Genomic DNA, 27,933 nt, shown 5'->3' on the forward strand with positions numbered 1-27,933 from the left:
ATTTTCTTGCCAAATAAAGATATTAGAAAGAAAATAACTGGATGTGTAAAAAATTCTCTGATGTATTTGAGTACGCTTTGAAATCGTTCTTTAGGTTTTGTGAGTTGTCGTTTTATGTTTTACTAGCGGTACCGGGACGGCTTTGCCCGTAGTAGAAAATTAAAATGTCATTTGGTTCGTCTGTATATTTACTAATAATGGATGATGAATTTCTCGCCAATATGCAAGGTTAATTTGCTCGTCAATGTTATGGTAATTCGCTCGGTAAAATGGCTTAAAATTGGAATAGAAAAAGAACAAACTTGAACTTTCACAAAATCGCTTCGAGGTGCTCCCCCTATGCCTAGAACTATTTTTGTGCAAAATTTCATGAAAATCGGCCAAACGGTCTAAGCACTATGTACGTAACATACAGAGATCTAGAGAGAACCAGACATACAAATATTCAGCTTTATTATTAATAAAGATCCTTTATGAAAATATAACAACGTTAATGAAAACATCGCAGCATTATTAGAAAACATAAAATCAATTTTAATGAACAATATATATAGAGGGTTATTATAAAAGGATATCCCGGATTTAAAAATTTATGTGTCATAAGCTATTACACTTAGGATTATAAATGATACATAAAAATAAACTTTCCAAGTTTCTTTTCACTCAAAAATGTTCGATGTTCGCGCCTTTCGTAAAAATGTGACACATTCATCTATCATACATTTTAGAGTGTTTCACTATCAATATTTCGTAATGCTACACATCTGTGATCTTTCAGTTCTTGCAATGTTGTAGGAAATGGTGGCATATATATAGTCTTTGACAAAACTCCATTAAAAGTAATATGGGGTTAGGTTGACGGATCTGGCTGGCTAACGCATAAAAGGTAAATCATCATCACCTGCACGGTCAATCCAACGTTGCGGAACGTCAGTGACACAGCGAAGGGGGGAGGGGAGGGGGGTAAAAAGACCCCGCCCTTTTCTTGGTTTTAACATTGTTGTCAACCCTAATACAGGAGTTAATACACGTGTTAGGACTGTTGTGACCAAAAAAAAATCTCCAGAGAGAACTTTTACAGCTTATCTTCATTTTTATGTATCACTAAGAAACATACCCAGCGTTGCCTGGATCAATAATAATATTCAGGAACTATTTATTCTTTCCTTCATTTATTTTCAGCTGTGCCCTGCGGTTTCACCCGCGTTAATAAGACAACGGGTGTTAAAAAACTATTTTAAGTACATCGCGCTTAGATATTAAATTAGACACCCTTGTCCATCCATGTTTTTCCGTTAAATAAGAAAACCGAATAAAAATCAATGAAAAATAATTGAAAACCTTTGATTTAAAAATTAATTTAATTTCATCGGTCTTCTTTACTAACAATAAAGCTCAAAGTCTTTCTGTCAGAATGTCTGGATCTCTGTGACGCACATAGCGCCTAGACCGTGCGGCCGATTTTCATGAAATTTAGCACAAAGTTAGTTTGTAGCATGGGGGTGTGCACCTTGAAGTGATTTTTTGAAAATTCGATTTTGTTCTTTTTCTATTCCAATTTTTTGAACATTTTCCCGAGCAAAATTATCATAAGATGGACGAGTAAATTACCAAGTTATGATAACGTGGAACCGTAACATGGACAAGTCAACTGGCGAGAAATGCACCATACATTATTTGTAAATATACAGACGAACCAAAAGGTTCTTGGTTGAGCGCTTTACCGATTGAGCTATCCACGCATACCAGCGGTGACATACTGATGCAACAAATAATCTATACTAATAATATAAAACAGTAGAGTTTGTTTTTTTGAACGCGCTAATCTCAGGAACTACTGGTTTAAATCGAAAAATTCTTTTTGTGTTGAGTAGTCCAATCGTTGAGGCAGGCTATAGGCTATATAACATCACGCTAAGACTAATAGGAGTAAATCAGCAATAAAAAATATTATGAAAACGGGAAAATTTATATTCTTTACTAATAATAAAGCTGAATGTCTCTCTGTCCGGAGGATGTCTGGATGTCTGGATGTCTGTAGGATATCTGTAGGATGTCTGTAGGATGTCTGTGACGCGCATAACGCCTAAACCGTTCGGCCGATTTTCATGAAATTTGGCACGAAGTTAGTATGTAGCATGGGGGTGTGCACCTCGAAGCGATGTTGCGAAAATTCGATGTGGTTCTTTTTTTATTCAAATTTTAAGAAAAAAAAACTATCATAAATTACGAAATTATCATAACGTGGAATCGTAACATGGGTACAAGCCAATTGGCGAGATACGAAATTATCATAACGTGGAACTGTAACGTCGGTACAAGCCAATTGGCGAGAAAATTCACCATACATTATTTGTAAATATACAAGCGAACCAAAAGACCTTTAATTTTTCTATTACGGGCGAAGCCGTGCGGGTGCCACTAGTATAATATAAAATGCTTGGAAAGCAAATCATGCGTATCATCGGTGGCTCGACCTGAAAGTACGGCCTTCGTGATCCAGTGACTGCCAGCTCGAGTCAACCATGAGGCAAATCTCGAGGGTGCTTTTTAGAGAACATCCTAAAAAATGCTAAAAATGATTTGTAAAAAAAGTTATATGACGTTTCTTTGTCATATTTTTCTTATTAATTATTTAATTAAAAAAGCTGAACAATTTGTTTGTTTGAACTCGCTCATATAAAGAACTACTGGTTCGAATTAAAAAATTCTTCTTGTGCTGAAGAGTCCATTCATTGAAAAAGACTATAGGCTATATAACAATACGCTGTGTCTAATAGGAGTACAGAAGCAATAAAAAATGATATGAAAACGGGAAAATTTATTTCTATACTAATATTATAAAGCTGAAGAGTTTGTTTGAATGCGCTAATCTCGGAAAGTACTGGTACGAATTGAAAAATTATTTTTGTGTTGAGTAATCCATTTATTGAGGAAGTTTTTAAACTATTTTGTAAACCAGAGTGACCGAAATATTTATTATTGGAAAATAAATGTTTAATAAATTGTTTAAATTTATGAATTCCTAAGAGATGGCGAGGTAAGTTTAGTTCTATGAATTCCTAACAGATGGTGGCGTAAGTTTAGTTTTATGAATTCCAAATAGATTGTGAGGTAAGTTTAGTTTTATGAATTCCTAAAAGATGGTGAGGTAAGTTAACTCTTCGAGACGACGCTGGCCGACTGTTTCAATAGCTGCGAGGAACCATGCCCATGCTGCGCTGTTGTGATCAGCGAACAAATTTTTGAATGCGTTTTTTTTTTTTTCGATGTTCAGGTACATAATTTGTTTTTGTAGGATTTTTCTATTCGATTTTGTATTCCTTATTTCTTCAACGTTTGTTTTTGTTCTTATAGTTGAAGATAGTTACATATCTAAGTAAATAATTTGATTTGTCGTATTATTCAATTGTGATTGTTCTTTATTACGTTTTTACTATAGTAGCATTTTGGCGAAACACTTTAAATTGCAAAGAAAAAAACAGCTTCACTCGCTAAAATTGCAGGGTTACTGTACACTGTAAAGAAAATCCGAAATGTTACTGATTATTTCCGTGTAACGTTTCAGGATTTCAATGGCTTTTATTCACTTCCTGGAAAAACCAAGTATCTTTGTCAAAACGTTTCCTGAATTCTACAAGTTGCACGAATGCAGACTTCTCACTGTTGAGAAAAAATATTTTTAGCGCCCAGTTTAAAGATTAACTGAGCGTATTAATAAAGTGTATCGGCTTCAACTCGATTATGGCACAAACGCGGATAGACTGATTGAGATCGGATAGTCTGTCGGATAGTCGGATTTAAGTCAGATACACTGATTAAGCTCCCAAAGGGAGCGAAAAGGTGCATGGACAGCGCAGCTTTGCAAGAATTGCAGACAAGTGAAATTCTTGTTACTTTCTTGCAATTCTGTCTTAGCTATCGCCATGTTCCCAATACCGATTTTGTAACTTTTGAATCAAGAATGCTCCAAGCTATTATATGTATTATATCTACCTAGGTTTACTCTAATGTTTCAGAGACACGAATGGCTTTAAACGGGAAGATTTCTGAATTTTTCAGGAAGCTTTCAGGATAATCTCAAGAAGGTTACTGAATTTTAGCGGAAAACATTCCTTGCTTTTTCAAGATATGTTAATGGGAGAAATTCGGCACATCAGTTGCCCATTATTTTAAGGAATGTTTCTGAATCGTTTCTACAGTGTAGCGTGGTTGCTGGCGCGTTAAGGGATGAACTATATAGTTGAAGGATTATTTTGAGTTTTAAAGCTATTGTTAATCTTTTATATGTTTTGGCGAATAGTTTTAAATTCCAGAGAGACTTTAATAAGTCGTTTGAAAAGATGTGTACGCATTTTAGTTGAAGAAAAATGATCGTTTAACTTTAGAAGGGTTGGGGGGGGGGGGGCGTAGATTTTTTCTGTTCAACGGACTTCCTTTAACCTCTTAGCACGGGCATTGCCGGGCGGGTACTGTTAGCACATCATAAATATTATTGATTTGGTTAAATTTTATTGCTACCCCACTCCTATTAGTCATAGCGTGATGTTATATAGTCTTGTGTTATAGCCTGCCTCAATTAATGGACTATTCATCAGAAAAATAATTTTTCAATTCGAACCAGTAGTGCCTGAAAGTAGCGCGTCCAAGCAAACAAACTCTTCAGCTTCATATTATTAGTGTAGATTTATAGTGGTAAGTGTAATAGTGTATAAAACATGAATTTTGAAAGCCGGGATATTCTTTAACGCTAACCATGCTTTTATATCCAAAATGCAAATAAAATATCGATTACAGACCTATACATACGTACAAATTGCAAACCGATAACCACACTGATAAAAAAGCACAGATGGTCATGCATAGGACATGTTCTCAGACTGCAGGCAACAGACCCAACAAGAACTGCTCTAACGTGGACCCCTGATAGCAAGATGAAGCACGGGCGTCCAAAACTAACCAGGCGTTAGATGACCACATCATGTAAAGGCATACAAGAAAGAAATGCCTTTGGTTGGCCAAGCTGAAGGAGTGACAGGGAGTGGGCATCAAACCAGTCAGGATGGAATACCACGCTACCGGTCTCATGCGCCACTAGGCGTTAAGACAATCAAGTCAAAGTGAAGTCATGTTTTTATACAAATATTAATAGAAGTAATTGAAAAGTTAATTCAATTTAGGCACAAGAACTCAATTAAGCATAACGTTTTCATCATAATAGGCTTTTCTTCGGCAGTGGTTAAAATCAACGTTCCCTTAAAGCAGCTTCACAGGTTTCTTAAAGCATTTACGTCACAAGTATGAGAAATTTAATCACGCTAAAAATCGAAGATAAATGTGGTAGCTATATTGAATATAAATATATTATAAAATAAGAAAAAATGACCATAGTATAAAAAATTAACATTGGTACTTAACCGATTTTTCATTCAATAAACGTCTGGAATAATGTTGTTTATTTGCAACGTCCCGACCCATACCTGTAAAGCAAAAGGATGGTCAAAGTTAAGTCAAAAAAAAAAAAAAAAAAAAAAAAAAAAATCCCTGCTCTTACGAGGTAGTGAAAGGTAAAGTTATCTATCAGTTTTAACCATGTTTAGCTGTTTTAGAGAATCAGCAGTCTTTCCGTATTACATTATCGATTAGGCCTGACTGCACTTTCATCTGAAATTATACGTCCTACTGAAAGCGTTCTAAAAAGGAACTTATTAATACGCGAATACAAATTTCTATGCCAGTAGGGCATAGAAAGTAGGGTTTTGAGACGGGGAAAATGTGTGTCTGTCAATCTGTCTATCGGTCTGTCTGCATATCCTACTAAATTATAAGGGAATTGTCCGACTTAAAAAAAAAAAAAAATATTTTTATTTGAAAAATCTCGGCGAGGACACCTAATTCGTAATTATTATTTTTCTTTTTAATTTGAGCAACTTTTCGTTCAATTTTGAACAGTCCAAAAACCTTTAACAACAAAGCCTATGGTTAAAACTTAAAACCAATATATATCTCGAATTTTAAGATGGATACACTTTGAACAAACTTTGTTGCATATAGCTTTTAAAGAAGAAAATCTACTAAAAGTTGATTTTGTGTTTACTCTTTTATGGGTAGTTGTTGTAAAATGTAAATGCGAACGCTTATGGGGAAACTTCAAACCATCTTTTCTATAAAAACCAACCGTGTAAAAAATAATTTTTCAACTCCAAAAGTTAAAAAAACGAGCTGATGTGTGCATCACATGACTTCCTTTTACACCAATTTAATGTCATTTCCCCATTATTCGCTATTTTAATGTGATTCAATATTTATTCTCTAAATATCACCAGCAATGGCCTAATTGAAACCAAAAAAAAAAAAAAAAAACTCCGCCAAATTTGTCGCCAAGTTGGCGACAAAACTTGGCGACCAAAAGACTGGCGATATATCGCCAAGTGTCCGACAAATTATAACGCCACTTGAGTTTACATCGAAATTAACAATGATTTCCCCCCAAAAAGGTGCAAAAGACCCCCTTAGGAACATCCGAAAGCAACCAAAAGGGGAGGTGCACAACTAGACCCCACTACGAGTCTATGTACCAAATTTCAACTTTCTAGGACATACCATTTTTGAGTTATGCGAGATACATACGCACATACGCACATACGCACATACACACATACGCACATACATACAGACGTCACGAGAAAAGTCGTTGTAATTACCTCGGTGATGGTCAAAATGGATATTTCGCGTGTCTATACATTCTTAGGCACTTTTCCGCATGTGGTCGAATCGAAAAAAAAAACTCAACATTCATCTGGGGGTGAGCAAAATGGAAATTAAGGGCGATTTTTGAGTGAAAATTTTTTCGCGAATACAATACTTCCTTTTTTGTAAAAGGAAGTAAAAATCTGCAGTTTTTAAAAATTATTCCTAATTTTTGGCTTCAAAAATAGGAAAAATGTTACTATTTAATCCAAAATACGTCACTCTTAGACTTAACGTTAACACAAGCTAGAAATAAATACGATCGAATAAAAATGAAGTTAATTACTAGCGCCAATGTTTTTATTGCAACATGCTGTTTGTTGAAATGATTTTTATTTCATTTTTAAGTTTTTTTGTGTGAATTCTATCTTATTTAATGGAAAATAAAAATAAATTTAGAGTATTTATCTTTTACTAGAAAAAATGAGCTGCAAACGATTCATTGTGCGTTGAAAATTATTTATTTCTGGGTAGAATTTTGCGAATGAGTTGAAAAAAAAAAAATCTGTAGCTCTTTATTTTTTTACCTGAAAGAAAGAACAGCAAACGATATAATGATTCATAAAATTTCTTTATTTTGGTGTTTTAGTTTTTATCGTTTTTTCGTTATCTTTTTTTCTTTTGCGAGCAATTATCTTTTTAAGCAGACAAGTTGCCTTGGTATTGTTTGTAAGATGCTGCTATCTAAAAAGTTCCTTTTTTTAACCTATTCGGACTTCAATTAGCATGTTAGTAGACACACATTTAAGTACTATTTTTCATCAAGTAGCTGCTATATTTTATGTGACTGAAAGATAAAGACCGCTCCTTAATGGTTTAAACTTATGGAAAACTAAACATAACAATTTGAAAAACTGATTTTATGCAAATTCTATTTCATAAAAAAAATATTTACATAAGAGAGGGACTTTTTTCTTAGAAAACAGTATCAACTGTTAAACCGGTTGGCATGATTTGCAATCTAAGCTTAATGAGAGAATATTAATCTGATGCTAAAGGGTGTCCCAAAATTAACGCAAGATTTGAATTTGCCGCCATTTTTGCAATAAATTGTGGGCAATCTTGAAAAAAGAACAATTTGGCAGCTGAGGGTCTAGGGTTATTACAAATGGAGCGTTTTCGATTCTATAATGCGTTTTCATTATCGAACAATTATTTGAAAAATAATGAAAGTTTGGGCGGGTCAAGCAGTTTACTGTTATTGGCGCTCGATATCGCAATTAGGTAATGCGCAGGTAGTTGTGAGATTGCTGACATAGACGTTTGACTTCAAATAACCCCATAGGGAGAAGTCTAATGATGTAAAATCACACGATCTAGGATACAATTCATATCACCGAAACGAGAGAGTACACGAACAGGAAATTCCTTATGCAGTGATTGAATTGTTTCGCTAGCTGTATAATAGCATAACACTCCATTTTTACTAACCCTAAACTCCCAGCTGTCAAATTGTTCTTTTTCCGTGGCTGCCAACAATTCACAGCAAAAATTGTGGCAAATTCAAATCTTGCGTTAATTTTGGAACACCCTTTAGAAAATCAATATTGGTATATGGGAAAGTAGACTCGTTTATTTTTGAACGGAGTTTGTTGTTGTGATTGTTTTAACTCATGCTTTTCGATTAGTAATTTCTAAAATGCTAAGAAAAAATATGATAAAAAATCTAAAACTGATTGTTAAATAATTATTTATTTCGAACAATTTCATAAAAAATAATGTAATAATCGTCTGCTGCAAAAAACAAATAAATAAACAGTAAAAGATTTCAAATAATAATAATAATAATAATAATAATAATAACTTAAATGAAAGAAATAAAATATAAAAGAACTTTTTATTAATGAGTTAATACAATTATACAAGCAGTAAAAGACAAATAGGTACGAGAGATGTGCCACAAGATCACATCCAATATAGATTGTTCGCCCATAAAATCCTGTTTTGGAAAAAAAAAAATTAATAATTAATAAATGTAACTTTTTCATCAATAACGAATAAAATTTTTTAAAAAATTCAAGAACCCAAGATCTGTGGACGGGACGCAAATTCTGACACCCATGTTTGCATTGTGCTGTTAAACATAATGTAATTTAATTCACATAATATTGTGTGAACTCTAACGTAATCGAAATAATTATAATAAGTGTTTTGCAAAACCTAAAACAAAGAAAAGATAAGGCAGTCTCCACTTGTTGTACCAAAAAAAAAAAAAAAAAAAAAAAATCTTCAGAACAGCTTTCGCCATCAATAAACTGTTATGAAATAAAGTATACTCAATAGTTAAAGTAAGAGACATTTTGACAGAAACCCAATATTTCTCACGACTGCTGAAAACAGGAAACGAAAGATGATTGTAATGTGACTGGTTCAGTCAGAAAATCACTAGAAATAGAAAGAGAGTCATGTCAATAACTTCAAACACTAGAATCTAGCACTGAAAACCTTTTACTAGCCCTGAACATATATTACGAGCAGACAATAATACTGTTTAGTGTTCGCATTTAAATGTAAGTAAAGCTTCTGTTTTATTAATTACTAGGGGCACTAGCACGACTTTGCCCGTAATAAAAAATTAAAAGGTCTTTTCGTTCGCCTGTATATTTACAAGTAATGTATAATGAATTTATCGGCAATTGAATTGGCCATGTAACGGTTCCACGTTATGATAACTTGGTAATTTACTCGTTTGTCTTATGATAATTTTTCTCGGGAAAATGTTCTTGAAATTGGAAAAAGAACAAAATTGAGTTATCGAAAAAATTGCTTTGAGGTGCACAACCCCATGCTACAAATTAATTATGTGCCAAATTTCATGAATAACAGCCGAACGGTCTAGGTGCTATGCGCGTCACAGAGATCCTGACAGACAGACAGAGATCTGGACAGAGAGAGATCCGGACAGAGAGATATCCAGACAGAAATACTTTCAGCTTTATTATTAATAAAGAAAAGAAGATCATTGCAACATTGTGAAGTACATTGCGAATTTTAACAGTAAAAAAATATTAATCTTGAAATTACGTTTCATTTCTTTTAATGCACGCATTATTTTTCTTTTTTACTTCCTTTTACGAAGTATTGTATTCGCGAAAAAATTTGACCCAAAAATAGGCCTTAATTTCCATTTTGCTCGCCCCCGAATGAGTGTTCATTTTTTTTCCAACCCGACCACATATCCATTTTGACGATCCCAGAATTAATTACAACGAATTTTATCGTGACATCTGTATGTACGTATGTGTGTATGTGCGTATGAATCTCACATGACCCAAAAACGGTATGTCCTAGAAAGTTGAAATTTGGTACGTAGACTCCTAGTGGATCTAGTTGGATTCCTCCCCTTTTGGTTGAATTCGGATGTCCCTAAAGGGGGTCTTTTACACATTTTTGGGGGGAAATAATTGTTAATATCAATGCAAAAACAAGTGGTGTTATAATTTGACAAACTCTTGGCGACATATTGCCAAGCTTTTGATTACCAATTTGACGACAATTTTGACTTTTTTTTAAAAATTTGGTTTTATTTTGGCTACTATTGGCAAAATTCAGAGAGTTCACCATTGAATCAGATTAAAATGTTTAATATTGAGAAAATTAATCTGTATAAAACGTTTTTTGCTTCAGTTCGCAACAAACTCGGCAAACATATTTGAAGCGTTTCTTTGCTTACTCCAAGGCACTACTTTTATTATTAAATTGGCGTAAAAGGAAATCACGTGATGCACACATCAGCTCGTTTCTAAAGACGTTCTAACTTAAAAATGTAAATACAAATGAAGTGAGATTTATGTTTTTTTCAACTGGATCATTTTAATATTGTAGCAGGTTTTTTGCAAGTAATATTCGTTAATTTATGTTTTTTTTTTTGTTTTTTTTAAAAAGTTTTTTATTTTCTGATACATATAAATTAATTATAATCTCAAAATTGTTTTTTTGCCCACAATCACGCTTATGCTAACACATATTTGTTAAGTGATTTTTGTTTTTTAAGCAAAAACGTTTTCTGCTTCATATATACGTTCTTTATTTCTAATATCTTCTTTATACGAAATCAAAAAAAAATATATATTGATTAATTTTTTACCTTCAAATCGGAAACTCAGCACCCTTCAGACAGGTGCAGGATTTTATCTGCCTTTTTTTGGTAATTATTGAAACTAAAATATTTCTATGCATTGCGTTTTGAAATCTGTGATACTTTAAAAGGTAGCATTTCTAAGAAAGCTTTTCGGAATCAGCTTAAAATCGTAAATTATTGTTTCTTTAAAGAAAATAAATGTTTTCTTGCATATAAAAACATTTTGTTTTTTAGTTTGAAAGATAATTGCATCTTCTTTCAGTATTTAATTGCACTTAATACTTTTTTCTCAGCTAATAGAGAAAAAGTTGTGTTTTCCGACATCTTATTATTACATAGACTGAAGAGTTTTGTACTCTGTATGAAGGAGCATTAATTGCATTACTTGTAGTATTTCTTAGTTACTGTCACAAAATATCTGTAAAAAATAAAGCACCTAACTTTTTTCTATGGACGCTAACTCAATATTTATATCAATAAACGAAGCCATGCACAAAATGGTGTAATTCCGTTTAAATTTGAATTTGCTTACACGAATAAATATCTTCGTTTAATTATATATACTAATTCTTAAAATAATTTACCAGCTGAATTAGGAGTAAATTGGAGGACGGTGTTATGGAATAGTCGAAAAATATGTATTACTGAGGTTTTGATTCAGTTGGGAGTCGATACCACATGGGAGGACCAGAAACTACTCAAAAATAAGTCCTATGACACAAAGCAGTGAGAGTTGACCGTTTTTTGTTGATGTATCCCCTAACTAAAAAACAAAGTATATTTATTGTCAGTAAGTTACCGCCCTAAAAACAGGGCCCTAAAGCAGAAATACATAAAACACACCGCCAGCTCAGACATTCCATCCGAGGATTGCAGTTTCGTGCTTATTAGCACTCATCAGCCCGCAATAGGATGTACCAGAGCTGGCGGTGTATTTTATGAAAGTGTTTTTATGTTTTTCAAGAGTTTCTACGAGCAAATTTTCAAACATATTAATCGATTAGTCCACATGTGTTAGTAAAATAAAAATAACTAGATACTTCATAAATATAAAATTAAAATAAACAGAAATTTCAAAAAATGTTCATGTCTCAAAACCCATCAGCTATTCCATAGTTCCCTCCATTTACCATTTTTTTCTTTTAATACCACACTAGCGCTCACCTGCCCTCGAATATTTCCTCGCAACTTTAATCAATTTGCGAAAATTGAAATCGTACGCTAAGAAGGATCAGATTTAAATAAGCATTACCGTTAAAACATAATGAAATTTCTGCTATCACTCCCGTTGAAAATATAATTTAAAATAAACAAACCATTTAAGTCAGAACAATATGAAAATCATGCTCCCATTCGAAGAAAAATACAGCTTAGGTAAAATCCGCATAACAAACTTATTTAACTCAAGAAAAGGTCAAAAATAGTAACTTGTACCAAATTTTAAAGCTACAGGTACCTAGGAAAGCATTTAAGTGTAGCAAAGCGAAACCGTTGTAGGTTTGAAAAGTATTATCAAATGCCAGATTTCCTGTAGTTTTTTAGTGATTTGCAGTATTTTAGAGTAAGTTGTTCGATAAATCATAATTTTTTTTTCATGCAAAACATCAACCGCTCGATTACCCTATTCAGAGACTGCAGTTTCGTCTTTGTTTGAACTTAGCAGTCTGGAACAAGGAATAATAGAGCTTTTGGCATGGGTTATCTCGTTGAAGCTGAGAGTGCCCACAAACTAGTAGAAAAAGTAAATTTATTTCAACAGCAAGAGCCCGCAAACATGGTGCGGTTCAACATGTAAATTGAAGGCAAAGCTTGGGTATTAAGCAGGTAACTTACTGCTTAACTACCGGCAGTTGTCCTCAGTGAATCAAACTTATGCACTTCCTGCTTAATGTAAACTAATGTGGTTTGAGAGGAACCTTACATGTTGACCTAATTAGAAGCGTTTATCTATCACCTGTATTATCACCTGTTCTAACTATTTGAGATAAATGGAACAAACTTCCTTTCTGGAGATAAAAATTGTCTTCCAAATTTTCGTATGTAATGTAAAGCGGTGAAGGGACTTTTTCGTTCCTCTATTAGACAAAAAATATGTGAAATTTTAGCTTAAAAATACGAATTTAAAATAACAAATTCGAAATTTTCCAAAAAAACTTCGAGGTGTTTGACTCCCGGTGTACATTCAAATATTGTACAATGTATAATGTTACAAGGCTGTAGGTACAGTGTGGTCTCTGTTTCATCGTACACAAACATACAAAGAAAGAAACATCGCATTGTAATTCACTAGTACATATTCTCAAATATTCCATTAATTGAAATAACATGTATTTCGCTGTACACACATTAAATGATTATGTTTCATGAATTTTAAATTTTATTAAAATAATAAAACATTTTTATTTTTTGCTAAATTTTTATTTTTTGATATAAATTCAGTTTTTTTTTTTTTTGTAATTGTTTTAATAAGTGTTGTTTGTTATTAAAAAGGATAAGAAACGAAATAATACGAATCAAAAATAATGAAATTTGAAAATACTATAATTTTTCAAAATATCTTGAAGCAGAGATTTCTTTTATTACTTCGTTAAGTTATCAAATAACAAAGAAATCCACGGTCAAATTTAGGGAAGTTTTTTTTTTTTTTCTTTGTGTGTGTGTGTGTGTTTTGAACGACGATAAAGAGGTTTTTTGCTTGCTTTCGGGGAATTACTGTTTGAAGATTAATAAAGAAATCCTGGAAATCCAATTATTTCTTGCTAAAAAGGTAATGTAAAGAAATAAGATGGTTTTCTTTGAAAAAGAAATGGTAAATATCTAGAAATGAGAAAATATAAATATGGAAAAAGTAACAATCTTAACTGTTTTGTGCTGCGGTGCATTTTAAAATAGGAATTGCACCTATACACATTTGGTCTTACATTTGGTATGAAAATAAAACTATTTCTTTGATATTTCTCAAAGCGTGGAAATTTTCATACATGCATATAAATAATTATTTTCCCTCAGAAGTTGGAATAATAAATTAGTTAATACGTTTATTAGTAGGATTAGCAGTGGTGCCAAACCTTTTTATTCCCTAGGGTCGGACCTCATATTAAAACCACTCTCGCAGGCCAGAACAAACAAATACAACTTCAAAGTATTTTATTATTTTCTAGATGACATGAAAAAATATGGAAAAGGAAAGATCATTACAACCAATAATGGTTGTTGTCATTAATTAATACGTATTTTATTAAAAGCATCCTTCTTTGAAACCAATATCTAAATATTTAGCTCCAAATTTGTGACATTGTCCCTTTTTGTGTTTTTCTATTTGTAACGTTGAATAAGACAACAGGCCATACATTCCACCTTCGTGGACTGCGGGCCGGACCGTGGGCACCAGTGAGGTAAAGTAAAAGGAAACATACTTTCAACGTTTCAACTTTTTAACTTGATTCCTTCTTTCGGATGAACTATCTACCGAACGGTACAACTTTGAGGGCCACAGGTCTGGACAAAATTCTGAATTTAGGTCAATTCGCAATCAGGTAAATCGGTTTGACTTCATTAACCTAGTTCGATTGCAACGGGGGTCAAAAGTTCTTGCTATTATATTGCAATATGGTCCAACTGCATGCTTTCAAAATGTAGAATAAAATCCCCATATCCCAACGATGTTCCGACAGGAGATGGCATATGTTGGGAGGGCACATACAGTGTCAAATATTGAAACAATAAATAGCAATAAATGCTATTGCAGTTCTGGAGCCAAAGTAACAAACTTAGACCAACGTTGCAGCCGGACTAAAGGCTGTGCGCATACATTTTTGGGACCCGAAGAAAACTGCAAGATAAACGAATATTCGAGCAATGAGCTTCGAGTTATCGAGCTTCAACAGTATTATGAATCTTACGGACTAAAAATGAAAAACCATACGGTTAGGAAAAACTTTAGTGAATTCAAATTTTTATGCAAACTTGCTAAGAATATGGATGAGTATAGGGTTGCGTATCCAAGGAAGAAGAAAATGTACTGGTTGTAACAAAACTCGAGGGCACACATCCTTTTATTGTATGTGAGCCCGTGAGATTCATTATACTGCATCATAATAAATCTTACGGGCTGGTGTTGAAAGCTCATATGTTATACGAAACCTATTGAAATCAGTTTGGCACGTAATCTTATTAAGAATATGGGTGGTCATAGGGCAGCGCATCCAACGAAAATGAAACTGTTTGGATTTACACTAAAAACGATTCAGAAACGTTCCTGAACATGAATAGGCAGCTGATGTGCCCAATTTCTGCAAGTAACATATCTCGCAAAAACCAGGAACGTTTTCCGCTAAAATTCAGTAACCTTCCTGAAAACCCAGAAATCTTTCCGTTTAAAGCCAGTCGTGTCTCTGGAATTTCAGTGTAATCTTTGGTAGGGATATTTTAACAGCTGGGCACCTTCCTGAGTTATCAAGACAGTTCCAAAAGCAGTTATCAAGACAGTTCCAAAAGCAGTTATCAAGACAGTTCCAAAAGCAGTTATCAAGACAGTTCCAAAAGCAGTAAGTGCCATCCTTCAGGGCCCGAATGATTGCAAGATCTTCTCGGTTTGGTTTGACCTGAACGACGTACGTGTTTATTTAATTAGAAAACAAAAACATAAGTACATGACAAAAACATATAGTGACACATGATCCTGGTTACAAACAAAATTCGTGACTACATATAAAGTGAATTCAATGGTCAAACAGTACCAGTTCTATGATAAGGCGGGAAAAAGAAGTTGCTTATTTTGGAAAAGAAAGTTAATAAGCAAAAGAGCTTTCCTGTAGGTCTCTTTATCGATGAAGATGAAACGCTTCCATTGCGCTCTTAAATTACTTGAAATCACAACATGGAAATTTGAGGTAAATCTGCAGTGGAAGAAGAAGTGCTCAAAGTCTCCAAGTTCCCCACAAATGCAGTAGGGAGATTCAAGGAGGTTTCTTGTGTGGAGGTACGAATGGGTAAGCTCATGGTTAATGGTGATTTGGTTTAAGGGAGAACTATTGGAGTCGAGACAAAGAGACAGTGTTGAAAAAATCATACGTCCAGCGACCATTAGATGAATGGTCCCAGTATGATTGCCAGTCTTTGAGGAGAAATTGATTGATGTCTTTTGTGAGTTGATTCATTGGGAAGGGAGTAATGAGGTCAGTGGCTGAGTTAGTGGCATTTTAGCGAGTTAGTCGGCAAAGTCGTTTCCGCTATTGTTGGAGTGGCCTTTTATCCAGGAGATAGAGACAATATGACGGAGATTAATTAATTTAGACTGGAGTTGAAAAATGACCATGGACTTGGGTTCATAGTTGAGGAGGGCTTTGATGGCCGATAAGCTATCGGACCTAATGTGGAATTTATTGTTAGCAAAGTGATCCATAGAGAAATGATCTTGAATCCAATCAATGGCGAGATGTATGGCTTGGATTTCGGCCTGAAAAGCAGAGTTGTTTGGACGAAGGGTCTTAGAACTTGAAAATATAATGTCCATTTCCTTCATAGCGATGAAAGCGCATGCTGTACCTGCATCTGTCTTGGAGCTATCCGTATAAATATTAATAGTAAAATCGTCATTTGATTCAGTGATAGTGAGCGGAAGAATAAATTGGTGAAGATTGCTGTTGTAGTTATGTTGATTCCTTGAAGTTAATTCGTAATCATCTGCTTGAAGGGTATGGTCGTTCAAAACTGAGTTGATGCGGAGTCTTTTAGTTTTGAAAGTGATAGCGGTGTATTTCAAATGGACGTGGAGATGAGGAATACCGGTGAGAACATTGAGGGCATCAGTTGATACTGATATGAAACATTTAGCAATTTTGAGAAGAAAGGGCCTTTGCATTGAAGGCAGAAGCCTGTAAAATGATCTAGGAACACTGTCAAACCAGATGCCACTTGCATAATCAATTATCTTAGAGATGACGTTGTTGTAAATATATTTTAAAATAGTAGAAGAAAGATAGCCTTTAAGACTTGAAACTCGACAACATTTTTGGAGGGCGGAATGGGATTTTGTCCGTAGGTGATAGAGGTGCTGGATAAAATTAAGATTTTGATCAAAAATAACGCCCAGATATTTAAGAGAGTCTTTGAAACGAATAGAGTGTTCGCCAATCTTGATTGTAGGTGCCCTTTTAAGTTTTATGGAATGGTTATACTGAATATGTTAAGAGTTGGTTTGTTTGCCGAATAGCAGGGCGGAGGTCTTTGAGTGTGCAATAGAAAGATTCAATTTGGAGATCCAGGAATTAAACAGTTCGAAGGAAATCTTCGCAGTGTCTTCAAGGCACTTTCTGGCTGTCCCGGAGACAAGGAAAGCTATGTCGTCCGCGTATGCTTGCACATAAACATTTTGAGGAAATTGGTAGTTGAGAAGGATATTGGTAAGAATATTCCAGAGAAGAGGGCTCAAACAAGATCCTTGTGAGCATCCTTTCAGAAGCGTGTAGGAAGCAGAGTGTCCTGGTGTCCATATTTTAAAATGTCTATTTGTAATGGATTGAAAAATGAGAGAAGTAAACGTAGGATCAATGTCATACTTTAGAAATTCTTCAAAAAGAGTGTGGTATTCTATTGAGTTGAATACACTGGTGATGTCAAAAGTAATGAAGGCCGCCGACTCTGAGTTCAGTAATTTTATCCTTAATGCTTTGAAGTGCGTCTATAATGGATTTCCCCTTCACGAATCCAAATTGTTTTGTGGAGAGGATGGGATTGCTTAATATATTACTGTAAATATTCTGCACGATAATCCTTTCCAAGATTTTCCCAAAACAATTGATAAGAGAAATTCGCCTGTAGTTTGTTGCATCAGAAAGGTCCTTCATCTTTAGGGATAAAGACAATCATAGAATCGTTGAAAATAGGAGGGAATAACTTGAATTTTATACATGAATTAAAGATAAACTGGATGAGGTCCGGGAATTTATTGTAGAGGAAACGAATGATGTTGAAGTCTATACCGTCAGGTCCTGCTGCTTTTTTAGTAGAAAAAGAGTGGATAATATTAGAAATTTGAATAGGATGAATGTATGACACTTGATAACAGTAATCTTGTTCACTAGATGATGAAGGGAAGTCAAAAATGTTTATGGCACCCGTATTGACGCAGAAATTGCTCTTGACGATATTGTCAAAACATGACAGGAAGTTTTGCGTTGCGAGACGGTTAAATCTTGTACGAAGGCCTTTAAAGGCAATTCTGAATGGCATACCGTAAGGAGCTGTGCAGGTAGCGCAGAAATTCTTCCATGCATCAAGTTTTGCATTGACAATATTCTTTTTGTAGTTTGCGTTCTCTTTCTTGATTTTGATTAAGATGTCCTTCTTTTCGAGATCCTGTGCCCTGTTGTACAGTCTTCGAAGGGCTTTAATTTTTGATTTTTGAGTCTTCAACTCACTGTTCCACCAGTGAAGTTTCAGGTTGTTGCTTTTAATGGTGATATTCTTAAAGCATTTACTCATTGAAGATTGGATAAAGGGAATAAATTCAGAGATGTATCTGTTAAAGGGAGCTTTATCGTGAACAACGTGGAAAGGGTGTGCTAATAGCCACTGACGAATGAGGTTACCAAACTTTTGATAATGGCCGTGGGAAGTTTTGAATCGGTTGTAAAGGCTGGTGAGGAGATTAAAGTCGAATCTTGTACGAATGTATGTGTGATCACTTTGAGAGCCATCAGGTAAAATATCCCAATTCGAAATGTCTTGGAGTAGATTAGGGGAGCAGCAAGTACGATCGGGAAAGCAGTATAGCAAACAGGGTCAAAGCTAAGTCAGAATTGCAAGTAAGTAACGAGATTTTTACTCGCTTGTAATTGTTGCAAAGCAATGTAGTCCGTACTTATCGCACCCTTTGGGTGTTTTAATCAACAATCAACAAGGACAGATCGTAATCTAGCTGAAGCCGATAAACTTTATAAACACGCTCAGTTAATCTTTAAACTGGGAGTTAAAAATATTTTTCACACCAGTGAGAAGTCTGCATTCGGACAACTCGTAACAATTCAGGAAACGTTTTGACAATGAGACTTGATATTTCCAAGAAGTGGATAAAAACCATTGAAATCGCAAAACGTGACACGGAAATACTCAGTAACGTTTCGGATTTTTTTTACAGTGCACAGCGAATTTCAGTAGTGCCATGTTTTGTTTGGCTGTCAGTAAATTTGCAGCAGCTGTACAGCAAGCAATCGCATGTTTAAAATCATTTTTAAAAAAACAATTAATATGTCCTTAGGTGGTCTGATCGGTAAGGTGTCGAGCTCATTTCTGGAGAGTTCGGGCCTCGATGCCAGCTGGTCGAAGATCCTTCGTGTTCACTGTTGATGACTGGGGTAAGTCATCATATGTCGTAGTCATAAAGTCTTCCTAGCAAAAATAAACCTCTGAGGATGCCGAACCAGGCGTTGTAAGGCTTATGGTTCGGTTCTAGAATTTGAAATGTTGATAAATAGTGATTCCATCTATCGTGTGCTGTCTGAGCTAAGGGAATTCTACTCAAACGATGCTCGTTAAAACGGAAGATGTCCCTTACCTGACTTAAATCGACTAGCAATAGCTACTCGGGCTCGGTGAACCGAGTGGTATTTTTAACAACAACAACGAAGATCGAACCTTTAGAACGTTATCGATCATTAAGATGTGTTTTTGTTAAATATTCTTTGTAAGTGGGTTGTCAGGAAAATATACGGTCGAGTAAAAATGGAAAAATAGATTAAATCAAATACGTTGTAATTGAAAGAGTACAGTGACACACGTTGTCTGAAGCATTGCTCATTTGCCCTCGTTCCCCCATTATTGAAATATAGGATCTTAAAGTTGAGCAACATTTTCAAAAAAAAAAAAAAAAAAAATCACTAAGTTTAGCATGAAATTGATATTTTAACAGTCAGTGAAGATTCGTAAACATGAAAGGATATTGACATCCTTTTCACCGTTTTCATAATCTTCATTTCTGGCTAAACTTGTCAATTTTAATAAAATGTCACCTGTCTTTGAGACCTTTCATTTGAAAAATGGAAAAAAGAGATCTGGTTATCTATCGGCTAAAAAATGCGTTACTATGTTCTTTAAAATTCCTTCTTGTTTTTTCATTATTCAACTATGTGCATTTATAGCCACAAATGAGCATTTATGTGACTCCCTGGAAAGGAGCATCCAGAATCGCCGATCACGGTTCCGAATAAAAGGTATGTAGCCAGTGGCGTGGAATCAAAACTCCCCAAGAGTCCATACTTTGAACAAATATTGCCAGTCCAAATACGTAGCCTATATGTGTAGACTGTTATGCCAAACTCCCGCACTCTCCCCAGAAAGTAAGTTCTGGCTGCCCTAGTTCATACTCTTTTTTTTTGCATTGAAAAAGGCGTTCACAATAACGCCGAAACACGTGTCTGCAGTAATCTGTAGTTTGTGCTTTTTGACGTTGTTATTTCTTGCTTTAATTTTATTGATTGTTCAGTGTCATTTTTTTAAATCTAATCTTAAAATGAAAAATTAGGAAAGGGAATATCCATTGTTAAAATATTGGCAAGATTTAAAATATTTTTGATTGTTATGTGAAGGAACTAGAGCTGGGAAGAACTGTGTTACTATTTAAAGTAAAAGGGGGCGCTCTCCACATTGTTGAACCAATAAAAAATATGTTGATTTTTATACAAGTGAATATAGAGTACAAACATGCGTTTATCCTTATGTAAACTGCAACATTACATCTAATAATACTTCAGACATTATTTAAATCTCTTGAAACTCTCTGAGTACCTGCATGCCGATGTTTGGCACGATTCCTGTACTACTCAATACTGAGCATTTTTGGTGTGACATTCTCTCGACAATGGTGCGACAGATCGTGCTCCTGGTTTTTGAAGATTTTTAATCTATTTTAATGATTACCACCAGCAGATATATTTTTTAAAGACCATCCCTTTAATCTTTAGTTCAGTATAAATTCTTTGTACATAAGTAGTTTATAAAGAGTTTAAAATATTTTTATTTAGGAAAATAAGGATAGTGTTACATTTCTCAGTTGTATACCATTATAGTTAAACTCATTTAAGAACGCCCTTGTCTGCAACTTTTGTGGGACTTACACCGATAATTCTCTCTTTAGTACATTCAAATATATTTTACGACAGATTTTAATTTTTATAGCACCGTATATAAATGAAATCATGCTCTATAGAACTTTTAAGATAACTGTGGCAATGAAGTGTACAAGCTTTTAAGATTATTATTTCAGATACTTCACTGTCCATATTTAATGATGTACCAACCATTCTGCTTATATTGGCTTTGAAAAGTAAAAACCAAAGTAGTATTTCTTTCAAATTGTCTTTCTTTTTTTTATTTGATAGAATAATTAGTTAAATATTGGCATCAAATTAATCTCTTTCTACTGCTTAAAACTACCATGCGAATATAATTACTCTACTAGTAGGGGAACATGGGGCAAAGTGAAATATTTACTCTGTTTTTAGCTCCACCTATCTGGCATTAGTTTGACTATGTAGTACCATATGTAGTCGATTCAAGTCAGGAAAAAAATATCGCCGAAGCATTTGGTAATACAGGCAATTCTAAAAAATGGATACTCATATTGTAATATTTTGCTGTAAGTCAAAAATTATTTTTCCTACTATGAAATGATAAAGTACTTGTTATTAACATTTTAAATATTAATTGAGACCTCCTAATATTCAATGCCATATTAATTTAATTAATATTAAGCTTATTTGCCTTTCTAATAAATTGTGCAAATAGTCAAGGACATACGGGGCAAAGTGGATGGGGCAAAGTGAAATAGTTTGTTTCATTTACTCACTTAAACATTTATTATAAATCACTAACGTTTTCATTTACTAATTAATTCATTTACATTCCTTTATTCAGTAATTCATTTATTTATTCATTCATTCACATATTTTCTTATTCATTCGTTATTTTACTCGCTCATTCATTTTTCTTCATATATTAATTGATTTATTCATTTAATTATTCGTTTGTTGCTTCATTATCTTTTCATTTATTCATTCAACCTTTTATTTACTGACTCTTTTGACCAAAAATATGTTTTATAATCGGATAGAAAATATTTCATTAGAAAAATATTTCATTTTACACTTTGCCCCTTGAAAAAAAAAAGAGCGAAAAATGTCTTTTTTTTTTTTTTTTGAAGATTCATATTTACTGCCAAAAATAATAGATACTGTTTCAACGCAGGTTTCATTAAAAAAATACAATATTCTTTCTTTATGTACTGTAATTTGCAAAGCAAATTTCCGATTTCTTCATTTAAAAAAAACTCAGTCATCTTAACCATTTCACTTTGCCCCACTTTTCCCTATATGCATTTCTGAACTGGGATTTCTGAGCTTTGCTAGAACCTACTTGAAGAAGTAAGCCGTTTAATATATTGAAGTTTTCTATTGTCTAAGAATTTTGAAGAGAAAAACATAAAGGGCAGCCTCAAAACATTTTTTAGAACGACTAGTTTTTTAGGATTTTAACACATATCGTGGCATTGATGTTAATATGTATGTCCACATTATATACCCTGAATGCTACAAATGAAAAGAAAACAGTCACAAAATGCACATTCAAAGTCATCGAAGAGGAAAAGCTATCGCAACGTGCTTCTTTCCAACTTTCGATTGTGTCAGTCAATTTTTTGCACCAACATTCTTCCACCAGCCCTTTTTTCGCTTCAGGGGAGATCTGGATCCGCCCCACCCCGCCCAACGTGACCCATCCCGACGCAAAAGAAGAAGGGGAAAAAGTACGAGAATCACACAAGGGGCGGCGCATGCGCCCCTCAAGAAACCGACCGGAGCTTGCTCTGCCGGAGTCCGGGTATATAAAGAAGGGGGTAAACGCCATTCGCCTGCATTTCCCGTTTAATGCCTATCCACACGCGCCACTGAGTTGCCTTTAACTTTTCGGTGAGATAGAGAGAGTGATCTGGAACCTTTCATTTTACTGACTGGTTAATGCGTGTGATTGCTGTGATCTGTTTCGTTTGGATTTCTTTCTTCCTTTTGTGTTTGTGACGTGACTATGGATTACATTTCAAAATACTTGACTAAGCTTACACGTGACAGCGGTGTTTTATTGGGTGCACAGTGAAATTTCTCAAGTAGTTTTGTGTTTTAATATGAATAATTTTTTAAGTATTTTAGATCTTTACGTTTGAAACACGTACTTGATTTTTATTTTAGAAATGGATTAAAACAAAATGTGAATTAGAAAAGTGGAAATATTTACGAATAGTTTTTCCTCGGTTTTTCTGTGCATTTCTAAAAGAGTAAGTTGTTTTCATTGAAAACAACTGAATTTTTTTAACCTTTCACTGAAGACAGAGCAAAAAGGTCATACTAATGCTAAAACTTTCTAAAGTAGCTTAACATTTAATATTTAGGGTAAATACTTTACGAATGAAAGTTTTACAGTTAATGGCAGTGTGCCTAAAAGTGGATTTTTTTATTTAAAAATTTGTCTTTTTGATTTTCTTTGAAGGCAAGAATTACATAGGTGTTTTTAATGAAATAAAAAAGCTGCATGACTACAAGTCGAAGAATATATGAATAAAAATAAAAACCATCTTTAATGACTACATACATTTCATAAACTTTTGAATCGAGTATTTTACTTATGATAATATACTTTCATTTTATGAAATAAACCACGCCTGTTTTACAAAATATATCGGAAAAAACACTTGTGTTTCGATAAAAATTTTATGACTGGCGCAAGTGGCAACGCTATTGTTAACTCAAATAGATTTTTTTACTAAAAAACAACAATACTACACAATACATAAAATTTTTCGGAATATAACTAACTTGAAATTTCATTATATGTGTTTGATTCAGGAGGAAAAGGATACTTTAAACATTCCTTTTGTCGACTGTCAGAGAAGAGAGCATATGTACAGTCTCTTTGGTAAAACAAAACGCAGTGCCGCAGTGAACTCTGTTATTTATAATGCTGATGCTGTGTAAATCATAAAAGGAAATGTCTTCGCACATAAAGCGAGTTGTGGAGAGGTGCATATTGTGCTTGGAAATACTGTTTTGGCTGTGTGGTGAAGTATCTTCTAAAGGTAAATTTTAATCTATTTTCATAAATGAAATACTTAATATGTTGCTCCTTTAGAAAGTTTTTTTTTTTTTTAATTTTGTGTTTTGAGAACTGTCTTTCAAGTACTTTTTTTTTCAGCATTTATTTCAAAGACCTTGATTATTCGTTTTAAATGTTCGATCATGAAATGATTATAAAATTTTCATAACTACATGGAAAACATGAAGTACGCCGCATTTTTTTGTTTTGCTTTTTTTTAGTTGCCAATGAACATAGAAAATTCCTTGACTAGAGTGAGCATAGATAGCGCACTCAGCACAAACATATGAAGAGAGGTAATCGGGGCGTAAAATGTAAAATGAGACAAAGTAAAATATAAAAAGGTGAAATATAAAAATGTTTAAATGTAAAACGGCAAAATTTAGAAATTGTAAAAATATAAAATGCAAAATGAGAAAAAAAAATCATTGACTAAAGTGATAGATTCGCATAGATTGCACACTCAGCACAAACACATAAAGAGAAGTAATCAGGGCGTAAAATGTAAAATGTAACAAGGTAAAATATCAACAACTGAAATCCAAAAATGTACAAATATAAAATGTAAAAAGTTAAAATTGAGAGATTTCAAAAGAATAACATACCAAAGGGTAAAATGTGAGAACAAGAAAGAAATTAAAAGGGTCAATCAGTCTGTAGTTCCTGTAGTTTTTCTGTGGCCTTCCAGCGTGTATCACATATATTTCCTGACACTTCTAGGTATTCACTGAGGTGCGAAGCCTCCACAGCAATGTCACTGCCGCACAATGTGCAATAGCATTAATGTGAACTTTCCTTTGCTTGGGAGATTAGCAAAAATCACCTTCCATAAATATCGAAATGATTTTGTAAATGATGATGTAAAACCAGTTAAATGCAAACTGTTTAAGCTAATAAGTCATTCTTGTAGCTTCTGTTTCTTTTTCGTCGACTTTTACTTTGTTATCGCTATATATACAGTGGAGTCTCGAAAATTCGAGGTATTTGGGGCTCAGCAGATTAGTGAAAGCTCGGAATATCCGGAAAATGTTTCCATATTTAAAATTTACACAAATTGGAAGACATAAAGAGGAGGAACTTTTCAACTTAAATTTCCTTTTAATTGCTTAGTGACAAATTTTAACCTATTTTTTTCTCGATATCATTACGCATTTATTTGTGCAAGACAACCCATACATAACTAACATCTCAATGTATTTTTTTCTTATACTGTATGTGGTCAATAAGTTTTACAGCAGCAAAGTATTTCTGTTTTCATATGTTAATGAAAATCTATTTTTAGCTACTAAAAATGTAACTTAAAATATAAATGAAGTACCTCGGATTAGACGGAACCTCGAACTTTCAAGATTCGGATTTTCAAGACTCCACTGTATAAAAATAACTGTTTAACATAGGAGGCACTGAGAAGAAAAGGGATGTAAAGGATAAAATTAAAAATTTGGACATAGCCAGTACAAATGGTAGGTGGACCTCTCCTCCGTTTAGGAGCAAGAGATGTTACTAGTAGCCCTGGCCGGCACTGCTGTACAACATGGTTTAGAAATTGTTTTTTAAGGAGAGCATACCTGGATGTGCACTTTAAACACGATTTACTCGAAACTTTAAATCGTCCGCTTACATCCCTTTGCTTCTCACTGCATCATATGTGCTAAAAATTAATAATATATATTTTTTGAATTTTAGTATATTATTAGAGATAATTTGCATTTTTGTCAGTTGTTAGTAAATTGTAGTTATTGGAATAAAATCGACTAACCCAACAAATGTAGCGTTAAAATAAGTATACACTTAGGTTAGTAACTATCATTATTTAAAGCTAATTAGAATTAATGGCTATTTTTCTTTCAAATAAGTTAACCTTTCTATTCAGTATTGAATAAATGCATAGACACTTTAAAGTATATAATTATTTTCATTTAAAACCCAAGTAAGACGTTGCGGTTTTTCATGTAGAAGAATTGTTTTAAGAACCATTCCACCCACATTTATTTTGTATAGACTGTTATATATTCAAAGCTTTAGGTGAAACACAAATAGAAAAGTTCAAAATTGTTGAAAAAACAAATGATGTGCATTGAGATCTTACTAAATGATACGTTGGAAAAATTTTAAAACTTCAAATTAAAGAAAATGTTATGACAATGTCTTTGAGCACAACCTTGCTTCAACCTTTCCCAGTCGTATTTTTGAAATCTAAAATAAAGTTATTTTATAGGTAGTTTATGTCTGATAACTAAATGTTTAAAAGTTATTGGTTTCCAAAAAAAATCAACAGTTTAATTCGGATTTTTGTATCGAATTAAATATAATAATTTTCAGTGAAGCATGTAGAAGGAGGAATTTGGGGATCTAGCCCCCTTCGAATTTCTGGAATGTTGCTTTTCAACTATAGAAAAGGACTTAACCTAGCCACATCCACATCGAAAAAAAAAATCTGCTACACCTTTGATGATTTTTGGAATTAAATTTGCCGCATAAAGCACAATTAAAAAAATGTTATAAATCTTCACTGATAAGTTGGAATAATTGCATTACGCATTTTAATTCCTTCTGTTAAGGACATCGTTTAAAGTATGCCACTCGAGTAAATTTATAAAAAAATAACATGGATAAAAAAAATTCACTTAGATGTGACTTTTTACCTAACCGAGCAATTGAATAAAATCCTTCAACAACTTCTTCACTAATTAAAGTAATACCTTTTTTTAAGGCTCAACATCAGTTTTTTACAGTAAGGAAATATTTTAGTTTTTATATTTTAAGTGGAGGATGTTTTGTTCGTTTTTATATCTACGCTTAAAGGGGAAGAAGTTGTGAAATTGTCAAATGCACAAAATTAAATGCGTCTTAAAATTTACTTTATCCATGTTTCACAACATTATATGTATAATAACTTAATCTGCTAAAATGTAATTGATTTTTTTTTCTGATAAGGAGTTTAGTGAGAACTTTCTTAATATTAAACGTTCCTTTTAATAAAAGAAAAAGAAGGAATTTTTAACCTAACAACCATTTTATTACAGACGAAAGATCATTTAACTGTTGAACAATCATGACGCAAGTGTATAGGGATTTACTAGTTTACATTGTTTTATCTTTGAATAAAAAATATCCTAAAATTTAACAATCTTAAATAGTCAAAAAAAAACTTTGAAATGATTAAAAAGGTAATTTTTGCCGAAATATCTAGAAAGAATTAAAAACTAAAAAGTAAGCACTACATATATTTTTATATTAATTTATGTAATACTTTGAAAATAAATTCACAGATTCTAATTTTTTTTCTCAAAATTTGACCTTATTTTATCTACTCATGCACAGTATGATATCATCTTGCATAATCTAATACATCTCGAAATTTTGTGTGTTATAAGGATTTCTTTTGGACTGACTTATATCTAATTATATTAAACATTTTTATTTAAAACTTCAAATTTAAAAGTTTGCATTTTTTCAATATTTTTTTCAATATGTTCTATTTTCTACGAGCTACTGTAACTGCTATATATTTCTGGATAAAATCTTATTTCCCAGGTCTGAATCCTACATGGTTACATTTAGTTCACGTTACAGAACGTTTCTGATTTCGTGAAGCATGTTGTTATATGGTTGACATTCAATTGCATTTTATTAGTTAAAGAAATGTTTTATTACCATTAAAACCTTTCTGTCGTTTTAAAAATAACTCGAAGTGAAGCATTTTTAGATTTACTTTAGTCTCTATTATTACTATTTTATACCGTTTTTATGTGCAACAGCTGTTTAATTATTATTATTATACTTACAATTATTATTTGGTTTGAAATACGCTGTGGGTTTATTGGTAGTGAATAGATCAAGAAACTGAGGTTAGACAAAGAAGAAATTCTAATAAAACGCGATCAAAGTTCAAATCATAAAACAGATTTTTTTTCGTCTTTCTAAATAATTACACTTGATAAAACAACTGTCGATGACCC

The 27,933-nt window shown here is 33.3% G+C and overlaps 2 protein-coding genes across 2 annotated transcripts in view; one reads left to right on the forward strand and one right to left on the reverse strand.

The window, feature by feature from the left end:
- Nucleotides 1-16,040: 16,040 nt before the first annotated feature.
- Nucleotides 16,041-16,694, reverse strand: LOC129220780 (uncharacterized). The gene has a single exon (XM_054855209.1). It carries the CDS (start codon nt 16,692-16,694, stop codon nt 16,041-16,043), a length of 654 nt encoding a protein of 217 aa, XP_054711184.1.
- A 7,039-nt stretch (nt 16,695-23,733) lies between these two features.
- The window catches only part of LOC129220513 (uncharacterized), a 287,706-nt gene continuing 283,506 nt past the window's right edge, over nt 23,734-27,933 (forward strand). Inside the window, exon 1 of the mRNA XM_054854940.1 lies at nt 23,734-23,954. Within this exon, the coding sequence (XP_054710915.1) occupies nt 23,867-23,954 (88 nt within the window). The 5' untranslated portion in view covers nt 23,734-23,866. The remainder of the gene's footprint in view (nt 23,955-27,933) is intronic.

This window comes from Uloborus diversus, chromosome 4, assembly GCF_026930045.1.
Source record: "Uloborus diversus isolate 005 chromosome 4, Udiv.v.3.1, whole genome shotgun sequence".
NCBI classification, from domain to species: domain Eukaryota; kingdom Metazoa; phylum Arthropoda; class Arachnida; order Araneae; family Uloboridae; genus Uloborus; species Uloborus diversus.

Excerpts from the sequence above, each read along its gene's own strand:
- LOC129220780 (XM_054855209.1), bottom strand. The coding sequence starts at position 16,694 with ATGCAAAGGCCCTTTCTTCTCAAAATTGCTAAATGTTTCATATCAGTA.